General features: G+C 44.4%; 2 protein-coding genes across 2 annotated transcripts in view; one reads left to right on the forward strand and one right to left on the reverse strand.

The window, feature by feature from the left end:
• LOC126464143 (serine protease snake-like) overlaps nucleotides 1-15,668 on the reverse strand; it is an 80,461-nt gene extending 64,793 nt beyond the window's left edge. Inside the window, exon 1 of the mRNA XM_050096212.1 lies at nucleotides 15,500-15,668. Coding sequence (XP_049952169.1) covers nucleotides 15,500-15,596 — 97 coding nt within the window. The 5' untranslated portion in view covers nucleotides 15,597-15,668. The remainder of the gene's footprint in view (nucleotides 1-15,499) is intronic.
• Nucleotides 1-15,788, forward strand: part of LOC126464102 (rhotekin-like) — a 755,639-nt gene that overhangs the window by 610,904 nt on the left and 128,947 nt on the right. The window lies entirely within an intron of this gene.

Raw genomic sequence — 15,788 nt, forward strand, 5'->3', positions numbered from 1 at the left:
GTGTCCGTTCGGAGCTTTTTCTGGCAAACATTCTGAACATGTCCTTTTTTATTAGAGAAAAAGCAAATAGCTTGTCGTGACGGGCAATTCTCACGTGAATGTCTAGTAGCACACCGCGGGAATGATTTAAGCCCTGCATTTGCTTGCTGGCGCGGCACACGTGGCTGTGCAGACGGGCACGAGGGCTGTTTACCGTTCCGTGCAGCGCGCCCAGCGGGCCGGTTAACGTGACACATGGCTGGCGAAGTTTCAAATGATTCCTGAGCAAAGTCAAGTGTGTCTTGCCTCTCCAATATGTCTATCATTTGTTGAAGGGAGGGATTGACTAGTTTCAAAATTTGCTCCCGTATCCGAACATCAGAAACGTTCTGTGCAATTGCATCACGCACCATAGTATCTGAATAAGGGAGTCCACATTCTCACTGATAAGCACAATCCCTTGTAAGGCCTTGCAAAGTTGCAACCCACTCCCGATTAGTCTGACCGGCCGTACGTTTTGTACGAAAGAACGTATACCGTTTTGCAACTACATTAACTGATTCTTTGAAATAGGCATCTAAAGCAGACAAAATTTCTTCGTAGGACAGAGTTGCTACGTCACGTCAGGGAAATAATTTCACTATCACATGGTACGTATGCACCCCGACGGATGCTAACAAAAAAGGCTGCCGCTCGTTACCTTGAATTCTGTAGGCGGCGAGATGGAATCCAAATTGGCGTGACCACTCCGTCCAGCTTTCAAGTGCCGCATCAAACGGACGAAAAGGTGGTGCAACAGCATGTTGTGGCTGCGGTAGCGGTGGAGCAGCGGCTGCCACATCGTTTTGCATTGCACGTTGACCCTGGATGAGCTGTCCAAGGGCATCCAATAAGGCCTGCATCTGCTGATTCTGCAAGCGATAAAATTCGGACAGTACATCTGGAGATTGTGGTGAAGCCATGACACAAGTAAATTAGGGCATTACGAACGCTAAATCCTCTTTTGAGACTCGTCGCCAAAAATGTTGTGACTTGGCAAGACAGCCAAGTCACAATGAGAGGAAGCCGGAAGGCACGCGTTAAGCTCACGCAGATTGGCGTGAGGTCTGGAACAGTTAAAGGAATTAATAGTAGCTAATAAAGTATGTAGTTGATGTAATACTTAACTTTAATCCACAATTGTAGAACATCTCTCTTGACGGTACATGTTATAACCACAATATAAAATAATATCAAATGCTATGACGCCTTGCTAGGTCATAGCAAATGACGTAGCTGAAGGCTATGCTAACTACCGTCTCGGCAAATGAGAGCATAGTTGTCAGTGATTCATCTCTGGCTAAGTCGGCTGTACAACTGGGGCGAGTGCTAGTAAGTCTCTCTAGACCTGCCATGTGGTGGCGCTCGGTCTGCAATCACAGACAGTGGCGACACGCGGGTCCGACGTATAGTAATGGACCGCGGCCGATTTAAAGGCTACCACCTAGCAAGTGTGGTGTCTGGCGGTGACACCACAGAACCAATTATCAGTAGTGTAGCGGCCTTTGCAAAAACTGCCCTGAGATGCAGCCAAAGGGCCCCGAGACTCAAGAGCCAACACAACTGCTTGCTCCTCATGCATTTGAGCAACTTACAGAGAATATCAGTAAGGCTGATTGGGCAATATCTGTCCAGCTAGAAGGGGTTCTTACTCAGTATCAGTACCAGAACTATCCCACTTTTTTGCCACACAGATGGCAGCTCCGATTAAAGAGAATGTGGTGCTGAAGGTCCACTGAGAGATGTTTCAGCATTTGGCTGTCAGTGCTGTCTGATGTTGGGGCCATTTCAGGGAAATGGGCTAGGGCACTGGAGAGTTCCCTTTCACTGAATAGAGCATTATTTGACTCTAGATGGCAAGTAGTAAAAGATGTGCACATTTGCTCCTTAAGTTATTTTATGAGCTGAACGGCAGAGTGGTAGTTCTCACATGCGTGTGCAAGAGCGTAATGCTCAGCAAAATGCTCGGTGACAGTGTTTGGATCAATATAAATGGCACCATCTAAGGAAATATTTGGTACTGCGGCAGTCATCTCATTTTTGCCCATACCTGTGATGGAGAGGTACATGATACAAAGGTGGAAACATACAATTCCCAGGAGTCTTGCTTTTGTCATTTTGTGAGGTAGCAGACTCGAGCACGGAGTCGTTTAGAGGCAAGGAGATGCTGTCTTTACCATGGCCAGTGATCTTTGCTCCACCCCACAAAGGGTTATGGGCGTTGAAGTCACCCAAGACTAGAAAGGCTGGGGGGAGCTGAGAGGGTAATGCAGACAGTATATATTGGGACATGACATCAGGCGGGAGATAAACATTAAAGATTAAAATCCTGATGTGCCCATACCCAAACAACCACGGCCTTCAATGGTGTATCAAGAGGCACGAGGTCACTGTATGCAGAGTTCAGCACATGCGTACAAACCCCAACCAATACCGTTTCATACTCTGTATGATTCCTAAAACAACCTTCGTAGCCATGAAGGGCAGGGGTCCAAGTTGCTGGAAACCATGCTTCCTGGATGGCAATACAGAATGCCGGGTAAGTGCTTAAAAGCTGTTACAATTCCATTGGAGGATAAGACTGTCAGATACTGTGGGCGCATGAAGCGACTGGGGAGGGGAGAGGGGCAGGAACGTATGACCCAGAGTCATGTACTGCCACAAGTTGAGATGTCAGGGGATCCACTTACATAGGTTCTGTGGCACATTGCCTGGGAAGATCTGGTGCCTCGGGCCACCAGGATGTCCACCTTGGCCACAGAAGGAGTACATGCACAGCCCAGTCACGTGGGGACCAAAAGAGTTCCTTTCATCTTGGAGGACTTCTTTTTGTCCTTTTCCTTAGAAGACAAGGACTGAAGGTTTTCCTGAATTGGCTCCAGGGGCAGAGGAAGAATGAGAACTTCCTTGGCCACAGCCTGCAGTTCCTTCAGCCACTGGTTCGTATCTGGCTGTGGACAAGCAGGAACAAGGGACTTCTTCCTATCTAGAGAAGCTGGAGGAGGGTGAAGTGCCTCCAGCCGGAGGGATGGGGACTGGCGTCCCCAGCAGGTGGGAAGCCAATAGTCCCAGAGTGAGTGTGTTGGTAGTACCAGAAGGGTCTCAACTAATTGGGGTTCAGGGGCAGGTATCAGGGAGTAGCTCTGAGGGACTACTGTACGAGGCCTAATAGAGGAAGGCACTGTCAACAGAGAAGGCAACGACATGGCATCTGTAGCATAAGATTGTGTCATTCGTCTGGTATTTAGATGCTCATACTTTATTCTCACCTCTTGATATGTGAGCTTGTCCAGGGCCTTGTACTCTTGGATTTTCTTCTCACACTTAAAAATGGAGCAATTTGGTGAGCAAGGAGAGTGGAGCTCGCTACAGTTTATGCAGATGAGGAAAGGGGTACAAGGAATGTTCGAGTGCAACGGATGTTCACAATCTCAGCAGACATACGTCCAGACTTCATACACCTAAAGCATCCCATAGGAGGAGGAACATAGGGTTTGACATCACACTGGAACACCATTACTTTGACCTTCTCAGCCAACATATCACCCTTGAAAGCCAAGATGAAGGCCCTGGTAGCAACTCTGTTTCCCTTGATTCCCTACAGAAGTGAACACCTTGTTGCTGTTAGTCGGTCCACAACGCATCATCAGACTGCAGAAGAAGATCAGTGAAAGATAATTCCCTGGACCATATTGAGACTCTTGTGAGGAGTGGCAGTCATGGGAATGTCACCCAGCTTTTCGAAAGACAGCAGCACCTGTGACTGGGCAGGAGGAGGGAACTGCTCTTCATGTTAGAGATGGCTGCAACTTCCCCTTAATTTCCCTCAATGTTTTTCACGGAAAATAAAGGCTTTGTGGCCAAAAAAGGTGTCGCCATCAGTTCTGGTACAGACCAGGTATTGGGGGAGGATTTTGCTTCTTGTTGTTTAGTCCTGCATTACTCCCACAGTGTGGCAGGGGAAGGGAATGCATTGGGATCAAAGTTTGTTGCATTGTATGAGGCCTTTCCATTTGAAGAGACTTATGGGGCCATGTGACCTCCAGCAAGAGAAAGTTTAAGTCGCTTCATGTGCTAACTATCTGACGAGGTGCCAACCATTCCAAACAGTGGCTCTCCCTCATAGGCACCACCCAGCCACAGCAATGGCTACCGGGCCAGTAATCCATTGCTGGGAGTCTCTGTGCTCCAGTGATGATGGGTACATACTTCATGGCATACATGGAGAGTGTGCAGCACAGGCGCAAAAAGTGCGATCCCTGTGTGGTCAGGCTACCATCGTGCAGGCATTTGACGATTCCCCTGCAAGGGGATGGCTACTGTGCTGGGTTTTGGGTGTACTGTGACGACAGGAAGGAAGGATGGAAGAGCACAGAGGCTGACCATACACCACAATGGGTGACCTTCGCTGCACGACACGCACTTCTGAAAATTTGGGAAAGATGTCAGGTCAAATCTAATAATGGGGACCATGTAATCGTTAATGGAAGGTGAAGACAGCGCCAGGAGTGAAACTACAAATCGTGAACCATGTCCAATCAAGGTCTGCACCAGAAGTACCATTCAAAAGAAAGTGAGAGGATGAAAGAGATAGTCGAAGTGTAGGTTTGCAGCACAGTAAGGGGAAGCAATTCTACTATGGCTGGGCCACCTTGGTAGCCAAGCACATACTCACCAAAGAGTGGTAAGCCCTGGGGAGAAAAATGTGGTGGTGGTGGGTAGTGTTTAACGTCCCGTCGACAACGAGGTCATTAGAGACGGAGCGCATGCTCGGGTTAGGGAAGGATTGGGAAGGAAATCGGCCGTGCCCTTTCAAAGGAACCATCTCGGCATTTGCCTGAAACGATTTAGGGAAATCACGGAAAACCTAAATCAGGATGGCCGGAGACGGGATTGAACCGTCGTCCTCCCGAATGCGAGTCCAGTGTGCTAACCACTGCGCCACCTCGCTCGGTCTAGAAAAATGTGTATGTAGTATTTGAGGCACTAACTGTTTTGTGAGGAAACTTCTTTCCCAGTATCCCAGCAACGGCGAACTGCATTCTGCCAGCTGGTTTACCTAGGAACCTGACCATGTGATCATTCCATTTCATGAAATGTATTCACAATTGCGAATATGGATAACAACCAGCTATATAATGGAATGACGACAGTGAAAATTTGTGCTTGACCAGGTCTAGAACCCGGATTTCTCGCTTATCGCGAGCGGTCGCCTTATCATTTGGCTACACGAGCACAACTCATGACCAGAACCAAACATATGTATGTCGTCAGCCATATGCATGCATGTCTGAAGGAACTTTGCATCATTAATTCAGGATAACACAGGCACTACAATGTTGTATTCCATTTCAGATTTACTTTTTTATGTAGGAGTATTTGTGTGCGATAAGATGTTTAATAAGAGGAGACTACGTCTTGCGATGATGAAGTGCACTGCTTTAAGTTTCTGAAGGTTTAAAGCAAGTTAACAGTACGCGCACCACTTTGAAAGCTTTTCTCAGAGGATAATTCAACACAGATAACAGCATCATCTGCAAAAACTCTGAGATAAATATTAACATTATTCGCCAGATCATTAAAATGAACGACAAGGGTCACAAGGAACTTCCCTGGGAGAGTTTACTTCAATCGATGGCTCTCCGTCTAAGACAATATGCTACATCGCCCCTACGATGAAATCCGCTAGTCACAAATTTCCTATGATACCCGTATATGATCGTACTTCCGTTAATAAGCATTAGAACGATATTGAGACAAATGCTTTTAGGTACTTCCGATAATAAGCATTAGAACGGTATTGAGACAAATGCTTTTCGGTAGTAAAAAAATAGTGTATCCACCTCACTGCTTTAAACGATTACCTTGTACGTATGCCGGCCGGTGTGGCCGAACGGTTCTAGGCGTTTCAGTCTGGAACCGCGCGACTGATACCGTCGCAGATTCGAATCCTGCCTTGGGCATGGATGTGTGTGATGTCCTTAGGTTAGTTAGGTTTAAGTAGTTCCAAGTTCTAGGGGACTCATGACCTCAGATGTTAAGTCCCATAGTGCTCAGAGCCATTTGAACCATTTTTGAACCTCCTGCGTGCAAGTTGCCCAGTGGTTATATTGTGGTTTGCATGTGCACCAAGTAGAGGATGGGCACTACATTCTTATGTGTAATATTGCGTTTGATTTTGTTGTACATTTACACTTTCAACACGACCAAAATATTGTGATATTTAAATTGCAGCGAACAAGATCTTGCACGTGGACTCGACTGGAGGGATAGAAGTCTCATTAAGAACCAATACCTCGAACAGGAAATACTCTGTAACATATATTTGGCGCATATTATTCAGAAATGTTTTAAAGGAAAAAGAGGAGTTCGGATTGGTGGTAGGAGGATAGAATGTATTCGATTTACAGATCATATGGTGTTTTTGGAAGAGAACTACAGAACTACGACTGGAATGTTGAAAGAAATAAGACCTTTGAGCAATTCGGAATGAGAATTAATAAGAAAAAGAGAATTATGGTGTTAAGTGCAAGAAAATAAGGACAACTAAAAAGCTAGGACAGGAAGATTATAACAAGTTAGTGCTTACAGAGATATGGGAAGCATAACAACGAGGTGAAAACACGCATAACAATGGCCAAAAAGGCATTTAAAAAGGAGGCTTCTATGTGGGTGCATGGACAGGGATACGAGGAAGAGCCTGGCAAAGAGCTTTTTACAGAGCGTGGCATTATACAGAGCTGAGGCATGGACACTGAGGAAAGAGGAAGAAAGAAGAGTACAAGTATTTGAGATGTGGATTTGGAAGAGGACAGAATGGATAAAATGGGTAGACAAAGTGATAAATGAGGTGCAGAGAAGAGTGGGGGTAGAGAGAGAAATTTTATACACACATCAAAAAAAGTTTTGCATCACCCTGGTTCCCAGGAGTTCTGAAGATAGACATTGGCTGTGGATAATGTATCAAGACACAGTCCCTTTGACTGTTCAGAGATGTCACTAAACCCGCCCAAAGATGTAAACAACCATGCATGAGCAGCCTATTAGTCGGAGGGGTCCGTCAGCCGATCAGTTCCAGTCATTCCACCAGGAAGGAAGTACATGGCTCTTCTTGTCTGTAGTTCAATCATGCCTAGACGGTCAATACCGCGGTTCGATCGCGTCCGCATTGTTACTTTGTGTCAGAATGTCTCAACAAGGGAAGTGTCCAGGTATCTCGGGGTGAAAGAAAGCGATGTTGTCCGGACGTGCAGGACATACGGAGAGACAGGAACTGTCGATGACATGCCTCGCTCAGGCCGCCCAAGGGCCACTATGGCAGTGGATTACCGTTAACTACGGATTATGGGTCGGGGGAACCCTGACAGCGACGCGACCATATTGAATAATTCTTTTCGTGCAGCCGCAGGACGTCATGTTACGACTCAAACTGTGCACAATAGGCTGTACGATGCGCAACTTCACTCCTAACGTCCCTGGCGAGGTCCATCTTTGCAACCACGACACCGTGCAGCGCGGTACAGATGGGCCCAAAAATGTGCAGAGAAGGATTAACACCACCACCAAGTTTCACGGTCACAGCTTGATTTTTCCAGATGAGAAATTTTATGACTACCTCTCATACAGCTTCCATATCAGAGCTTAAATGTCCTACTGTGGAATTGTCAATATGAACAAAGTTTTCATTGAGGTATGAACATGAAAGTTATGCTTAATCTTCTCCTTGAACCTCAATCTTCTTTCCAAATTTCTTCTTGAATTTTTTAATCTTCTTCAATGTCCAGATTGAATAACATTGGGTACATGCTAAAACCCTGTCCCACTCCCTTGTGAAGCAATGGTTCACAAGGGAGTGGGACAGGGTTTTTGCATGTACCCAATGTTATTCAATCTGGATATTGAAGAAGATTAAAAAATTCAAGAAGAAATTTGGAAAGAAGATTGAGGTTCAAGGAGAAGATTAAGCATGAATTTTGCTGATGAAATTGTAATCCTGTCAGAGGCACAAAAGTACTCTGAAGAGCACTTGGATGGAATGGCTAGTGTCTTTAAAAAGGGTTATAAGATGGACATCAACAGAAGCAAAACAAGTCTAATGAAATATAGTCGAATTAACTCAGGTAATGCTGAAGGAATGACAGTAGGAGAGGGGACGCTAAAAGAAATGGATGAGTTTTGCTATTTGGGTAGTAAAATACCTTAGTGATGGCCACAGTAGAGAAGGTATAAAATGCATATTGACAATAGCAAGAAAGGCTTTCCTGAAAAGATAAATATCAAACACAAGGAAGTCTTTTTCTGCAAGTATTTATTTGGAGTGTAGCCATGACAGAAGTGAAAAATGGGAAATAAATAGTTGAGATAAATAGAAAATAGAAGCTTTTCAAATGTGGTGCTATAGCTGAATGTTTAGGATTACATGGATAGATCGAGTAACTAATGGTGAGGTACTGAATCGAATTGGGAGAAAAAGATTTATGGAAAAACTGACTAAAACAACGAATCGTTTGACGGGACGCATCCTGAGCCATCAAGGAATCATCAGTTTGATAATGGAGGGAAGTGGGGGGGGGGGGGGGGGTAAAAATTGTGGAACAGGCCAAGGCGTGAATATTGTCAGCAGGCTCAAATGGATGCCGGGTGCTGTAGTTTTTCGGAGATGAAGAGGCTTGCACAGGATAGGGTGGTGCGAAAAGCTGCATAGGACCGGACCAGAACAACAACAAACATTAAACAGGAATTCTGTTTTCACTGGCTTATATTTCTTTTCTCTCTTCTTAAAGCATGAGATGTAGCTTTTTCTGCCATGAATTTGTTTTGCAAGTGAAATGATCAACAGCCGTCTCCCATCATACTGGTATTCCGGAGACCCTGGTATTGTCTTTGGATCGCTTTGATCTCTCCTCCTCACTGGCATCGCCCCAGCTTTCGGAAAAAGTCAAGGTTACTGTTCAAAGGATGGATCTTGAGCCTCGTGATTCAGTGGAACTTCTTGGATTTTTCCAATTAGTTGCCTGCACAGAAAAATAGTATGGACCCTTTTTGCAGGCTAAAAACACAGTAACAACATCCTTGATTGATACCTAGTCCTTGTTCTCATTCATATTCATTTTTCGAACGTCAGGTACAACAAACACGCCATCTTTGAATTTCGCTTCTGATAGGTGAAGTAACCTCCCAGAGATATGTGCGTAATTCTCCATCTTTGGGCCACTCATGATATTTTTCATTAGTCCAAAGTTAGAAGGTGGTAGTAGAAATGTTTTCAGATCCACGAGTTTATTGCGGCGCAAAACTTTTTCTCCATGATTCAACAATTTACTGGGAGGCCAGTTTATTGTAGACCAATTTTGACCCGTTGCCGTAGTGTAGGCCTATCACTCATACAAGAAAAAGAAAAGTCGCCATAATGCCCTCTTTAAAAGGCCTGAGTGTTAAGCGATGGTGGGTGACAAGCCAGTTTTGTTTCCATATTAGGATACAGCACACTATAAAACGACATAAGCTGTTACTCCCATTAAAAACGTTACTTCATCGTCAGTCTTATGCAACGTGCACATTATCTTCGGTCGATACTCATGGAGAACATTATTTCAACATTTCTTGCAGATTAGCGAATATTTAATGCGTTGACGATACGTTACGATGAAGTGCAGTTAAATATTAGTCGCTCTTGACTGCTGCATCTTCTTCTAATACCCAGCGATACGAGAGTTTCAAGAGGGAGTGCGTGTTGCTCGAATGATGTCGGACTGCGTATCTGCGCAGCATTTTGTGGTCGTTTCAGAGCCATTAGCTCAGTAAACTTCCTCTATTTTCCTTTGTGAAATAATTTAAATTATCAGTTTGTTATTCCGCTATGGTCAGAGAAAGCGAGGGAAAAAAGAAGGAAATATTACGTTCGGAGAAAAATTTCGTGAGGAATGTGTCTCATGAACCTGGATGGTAACATTTTTCGTGGTGCAAGTTTGTAGATCGTGTTTTAAAAGTTGGCTGCGTTGTAACTATAACTTAATTACTTGTCTTTTCTCCCATGACTCTCTTTTTTCAAGATAAATGACTAACAGTCGTATGAGCTTTCTCTCAGCATCCATTGACCGTGGGATTGTCTTCACATCACTTTAATGTCTCCTCCTCGCTGGTATCGTCCCAACACTCGGAAAAAAAATCAACGTTACTGTTCAATGGATGGATCTTGAGCCTTTTGATACAATGTAACTTCTTGAACTTTTCCAATTCACTGCCTGCACAAAAAAGTATAGATCCTTTCTGCAGGCTAAAAACATGGTAACAACCTCCTTGGTTCCAGTAGTGCACAAATAAATATACGAGGTGTGTGAGAAAAGTAATGAGACAGATTTTTTCCTAACAAAGTTTTTTTTCCAAACAATAACATTATCCCCTACAAGATAGTTTCCTTCGGCAGCTATACACTGGCGGAGTCGTTGTTTCCTGTCTTTGTAGCATTGCTGAAAGTCTTCAACTGGTAAGCCGTTTAACATGTCGGTCGCATTCTTTTGAATGTTTTTAAAAGATCCAAAATGACGTCCTTTTAAGACGTTTCTCAATTTCGGGAAAAGAAAAAAGTCAAGGATTCATCAGGTGAATAGGGGGGCTGTGGAACAACTGATGCAGTATCCACTTCTCTGCAATTTCAATCTCACTCTATTCATCCTTTACCTCAGCTTTTCAGGGACATATTTGTAGAACACTCACCAGCCTTATGGTTAAACGTCAGTCTGATCTCACAAGAGCACACACACATTCGACGTTTCATTTCTTTTTTGGCGTTGAAGGTCTCCCTGAGTGAGGTACATCTTCGACGTGTTTTGATTTGTGCCAGCGAAAAACTTGTGCTCTTGATACTTTCCATATGTCACACTCACGGATTCCCAAAGTTTAACACAAGACTTAGCGTAACATTGCTCTAAATTCCGCTGTTCCATTTTCATAATACGCAACAGAAAAGCGACTTCATTTCAACACTCACGTGACGCCTGTGTGGAGCTGCATCTTGACTGAGCGCCTGGAAGGGATGAACACACCAGTCTACACAAGTAGAACTACACGGCGTCGCCAGACCGTTCACTTTGTTGTCAGTCTGTTTACTTTTCTCACATACCTCGTGAGGTTGCATCTTTCATAATTTCCAAACCGTCGTCTAATCATTATAGTGGGACAGCAAAAAAGAGGCATAAAATTTGTTTATTAAAAAATCACTATGAAGCTGTGGGTTCAGCTTTACTCGGTATTTTCGCTTACGGTTTTCTTCAGTTGGTTTATTCGAGAACGTTATTCGTGCAGCTTGCTAGCGTTTGAACAGAGATCCTACGAGCTATTCTTCAGGAGCGGTGCATTCCAAACAGCTGAAGGAGATTCTGTGTGGGGGTTTCGTAAGAACCACAATCTGAAAAATGCAGTGGTGAAGACAATGGACACTTCGAGAACTGCTATCACATCTCAGTCGGGTCATCCCGATGTAAGTCGGCTTCCTCCTCCCCCCTCCCCCCCCTCCCCCCACCTCCCCACACACACACGTATTTCCATGTTTGTATGGCATAGGCGATTGACTACTTACGTCTTCTCAATTGTGATGCAGGCTGCTTCGCTTGCTATCCACGAACGCTTGTATGTTTCGTGGATAGCATAATTAATCTTCTACCGTACCGACCAAGCAGATTTCGATCTCTCACTGTTTCCTTAAATTGCTTATTCAAAAGTCAGGACGGCTTCTTCAGCAAGGCCACGGAAAGTTTCTTATCCTGTCTTCTTGAAAGTGAACATGTACCAAGCCTGTCATAACTCCGTTGCTTCTACCTTGGTGGACAGTAGTAGTTTCTTCATTGCCATCTTATTCAGTAACCACAATGGCTTTCTGAATTTGACTGTGTTGAACAATTCTGTTATCGTGGAATTCTATCTGCGGATAAGGTATTTACACTATGTGATCAAAAGTATCCACACTCCCCCCCCCCCCCAAAAGCATACTTTTTTCATACCAGGGGCACCGTGCTGCCAACTACTGCCAGGTACTCCATATCAGCGACCTCAGTAGTCATTAGATATCGCGAGAGAGCAGAATGGAGCGCTTCGCGGAACTCACGGACTTCGAACGTAGTCAGGTGATTGGGTGTCACTTGTGTCATACGTCTGTACGCGAGATTTCCACACTCCTTAACATACCTAGTTCCACTGTTGCCGATGTAATAGTGAAGTGCAAACGTGAAGGGACACGTAAAGCACAAAAGCGTACAGGCCGACTTCGTCTGTTGGCTAACAGAGACCACCGACAGTTGAAGAGGGTCGTAATGTGTAACAGGCAGACATCTATCCAGACCATCACACAGGAATTCCAAACTGCATCAGGATCCACTGCAAGTACTATGACAGTTAGGCGGGAGGTGAGAATACTTGGAATTCATGGTCGAGCGGCTTCTCATAACCCACACATCACGCCAATAAAATACCAAACGACGCCACGCTTGGTGTAAGGAGCGTAAACATTGGACGATTGAACAGTGGAAAAATGTTGTTTGGAGTGACGAATCACGCTAAACAACGTGGCGATCAGATGCCAGGGTGTGGGTATGGCTAATGCCTGGTGAACGTCATATGCCAGCGTGCGTAGTGCCAACAGTAAAATTCGGGGGCGATGGTGTTATGGTGTGGTCGTGTTTTTCATGGAGGGGGCTTGCAGCCCTTGTTGTTTTGCGTGGCACTATCACAGCACAGCCCTACATTAATGTTTTAAGCACCTTCTTGCTTTGTTGAAGAGCAATTCGAGGATGGCTATTGCATCGTTCAACACGATCGAGGACCTGTTAATAATGCACGGTCTGTACCGGAGTGATTACACGACAATAACATGCGTGTAATGTACTGGCCTGCACAGAGTCCTGACCTGAACCGTATAGAATCCGTTTGGGATGTTTTGGAACGCCGCCTTCGTACCAGGCCTCACAGATCGACATCGATACCTCTCCTCAGTGCAGCACTCCGTGAATAATGGGCTGCCATTCCCCAAGAAACCTTCCAGCACCTGATTGAACGTATGTCTGCGAGAGTGGAAGGTATCATCAAGGATAAGGGTGGGCCAACACAATATTGAATTCCAGCATTACCGATGGAGGGCGCCACGAACTTTTAAGTCATTTTCAGCCAGGTTTCCGGATACTTTTGATCACATAGTGTATTTCCTAACATATATACACATTCTTCTTTCTTTGGCCAAACGCGAAGTGCTTCAAAATATAACAGAGCAGTTACGAATTCAATGTTTAAAAGCCCCAAGTAATTTAGTAGATAAACAGTGAGAGAATAAATACATCTCAATATTCAGTTTTTCAATCTGATTCACGACTGCTGGTTATGCGTTCAGGAAATATATCAAGTTGCCTTAATAGTATAGGAAGATGCAGTCTTTTCTGATGTGCCTGATCGTCTGGTTAGGATCTCAACAATCACGTGACATCCCATTGAGAAACAATGCCAGCGCGTCGTCAGTGTCGTATAAATTTTCCCTTTGAATTCAGCTTTTTATTTCCATATCTATGCCGAAGCCGCTTAGGCCGTGTGAAAATTTAAGCTTCCAAGTCAATGCAATTAAAAGATACGACCCTTTATGTCACTTATTTTGATATTCACAAACTCACTCATTAAAACCTATAGAGCACTTCCTTTTGACCTAGAACTGTGAAATTTTGCAAGAAGCAAAGTTTTACAGAGCAAGTAAAAGAATAAATCCGAAAATTGTTAATTCGTAGCTATACAATTACAGTATCAAATGCTAAAATAAACCAGAAATGTTAACTTAAAATTAAAACATTTTCAAAAATCTTAAAATTTCCGGGACCGATATCTTGCCAGAATCGTTATCGATAAACGGAACAAATTGTCGAGGTTTAGGACAACTATGGGTATATATACTTAATGAAGTTTGTGTGGAACCCTCAGAGCATTTTTACCGACAGAGGGACGAAACCCTTAAATTGTACGTTTGGAGCTTGCAATTCGCCGTATCCAAAGCAATCGGTTAGATGTCCGACATTTATATGTTTTAAAAATATATTAAAACTGCGGCAGAACAAATAGTACGGCATTTAAATGCTGAAACTTCATGAAAGAACGAATCTTTTGGAGCACTTGAGGTATAATTTTAGCGAGAACAATATAAGTCTGTCGTAATAAATAGGACTCTGAGTGCTAACGTTAAGACGTCGCGGTTATGTATGAAGTAACGGTGCCTGTCGCGATGTGTACAATATAGTGTGTAAATTTTCTAAAGTGGGTTTCTGCGTCCGCATATGCGCTTAAAATGCTGCTTTGACTGCGATGAATTCCCAGTACTGTGATGCAGGCCGCAACATGGTCACAGCTGCCCTCATAAACGAACACAAGTATTAAATAAGACAAGTTGATTGTAGTTTTTCCGAACACTGACTGTCAACTGTTTAAAATGCATTATAACCTGACGAATCTTGTCATATGCCAACCTAACGACTGGAAGCACTCCTTCGAACTTCCTGCTAGTCACCTTCAGAAGTAGTCTATTTGCCCTTACGGTTGGGGATGGGGGAAATCCAACGCAGCTTCAAAATGGTGTGTAAACTATGACGCTGTACCTGAAGATAAAAAAGCAGGAAAGTCGTTGTAACGTTGCTTCAAGAGGACGCTGCAACATGGCTAACACGAGAAGATACAATGTGTGAAAATCACTGTCCCCTTACGGTTGGGGATGGGGGAAATCCAACGCAGCTTCAAAATGGTGTGTAAACTATGACGCTGTACCTGAAGATAAAAAAGCAGGAAAGTCGTTGTAACGTTGCTTCAAGAGGACGCTGCAACATGGCTAACACGAGAAGATACAATGTGTGAAAATCACCGAGGTGACCTGCATTTTCACGCACGTATTATGAAAAATTTGTATCATGAGGAATAAAAAACGAGAACTAGTTAACAATTGGGTGCGTTAATCTCGGACACCACGAGAAGTAGGCCACATGTCTGAACTATTTTATTTCAAATTACTAATACTGTCCTCTTATACCTGATTATAGCGTGCACAGCGCATGATGGCGAATGTCTCCAAACATTTCAATCGCTGAATTCGATTTCTGCATTGACGTGTAGAGCTAGGAAGCTATGAATACCGATGCAATTTCGCTAATTACGTTCTTCGTACGAAATATCTGTTTAGATTGCGGCACTTGGTACGTAGCTACACGCACTGGCCCGTTCATCTGTTTCAGCGTCACATTAAACAGCCTTTTTAGCGAAACACGCTTACGTGTTCCATAGTATTCTACCGCATGTCATTCAGACGTTGTGTACGGCACAGATGCCGGTTACAGTGCCGCGTGGCGTTCAAATAAGGAACTGATTCGTTCGTCATCTACATAGTTTCAAGGTCATTGGCCGCAGTCGCAATAGCGAACAGTGAAATGTTCCGTAGCAGCAACAAATGTTCCGGAACAACACTCACCGTTGTATACGGAGGGCTTGGCGTCTTCGCTGAATATGATAGCGCTGGCCGTGGCACTAGCTGCCAGCACTACGAAGGCAATCGTTCCGGAGCCCATCTCTGATGCACAACTGCGAGCCGCCAACCGTCTTCACCTCCCACTGCGGCCCCTGGCGAAGAACTGGACTCGGAAGACAGTTTACCTGCGGCCGCTCGGCTCCCACCGGCCGGGTCAGGGCCCGTGACGTCATTACGAGCTGCGGTCAATGGCAAGCGCCATCAAGGTTACGGACGCCTGCAGGCGCTGGGA

Source organism: Schistocerca serialis, chromosome 1 (genome assembly GCF_023864345.2).
Source record: "Schistocerca serialis cubense isolate TAMUIC-IGC-003099 chromosome 1, iqSchSeri2.2, whole genome shotgun sequence".
Taxonomy (NCBI): Eukaryota; Metazoa; Arthropoda; class Insecta; order Orthoptera; family Acrididae; genus Schistocerca; species Schistocerca serialis.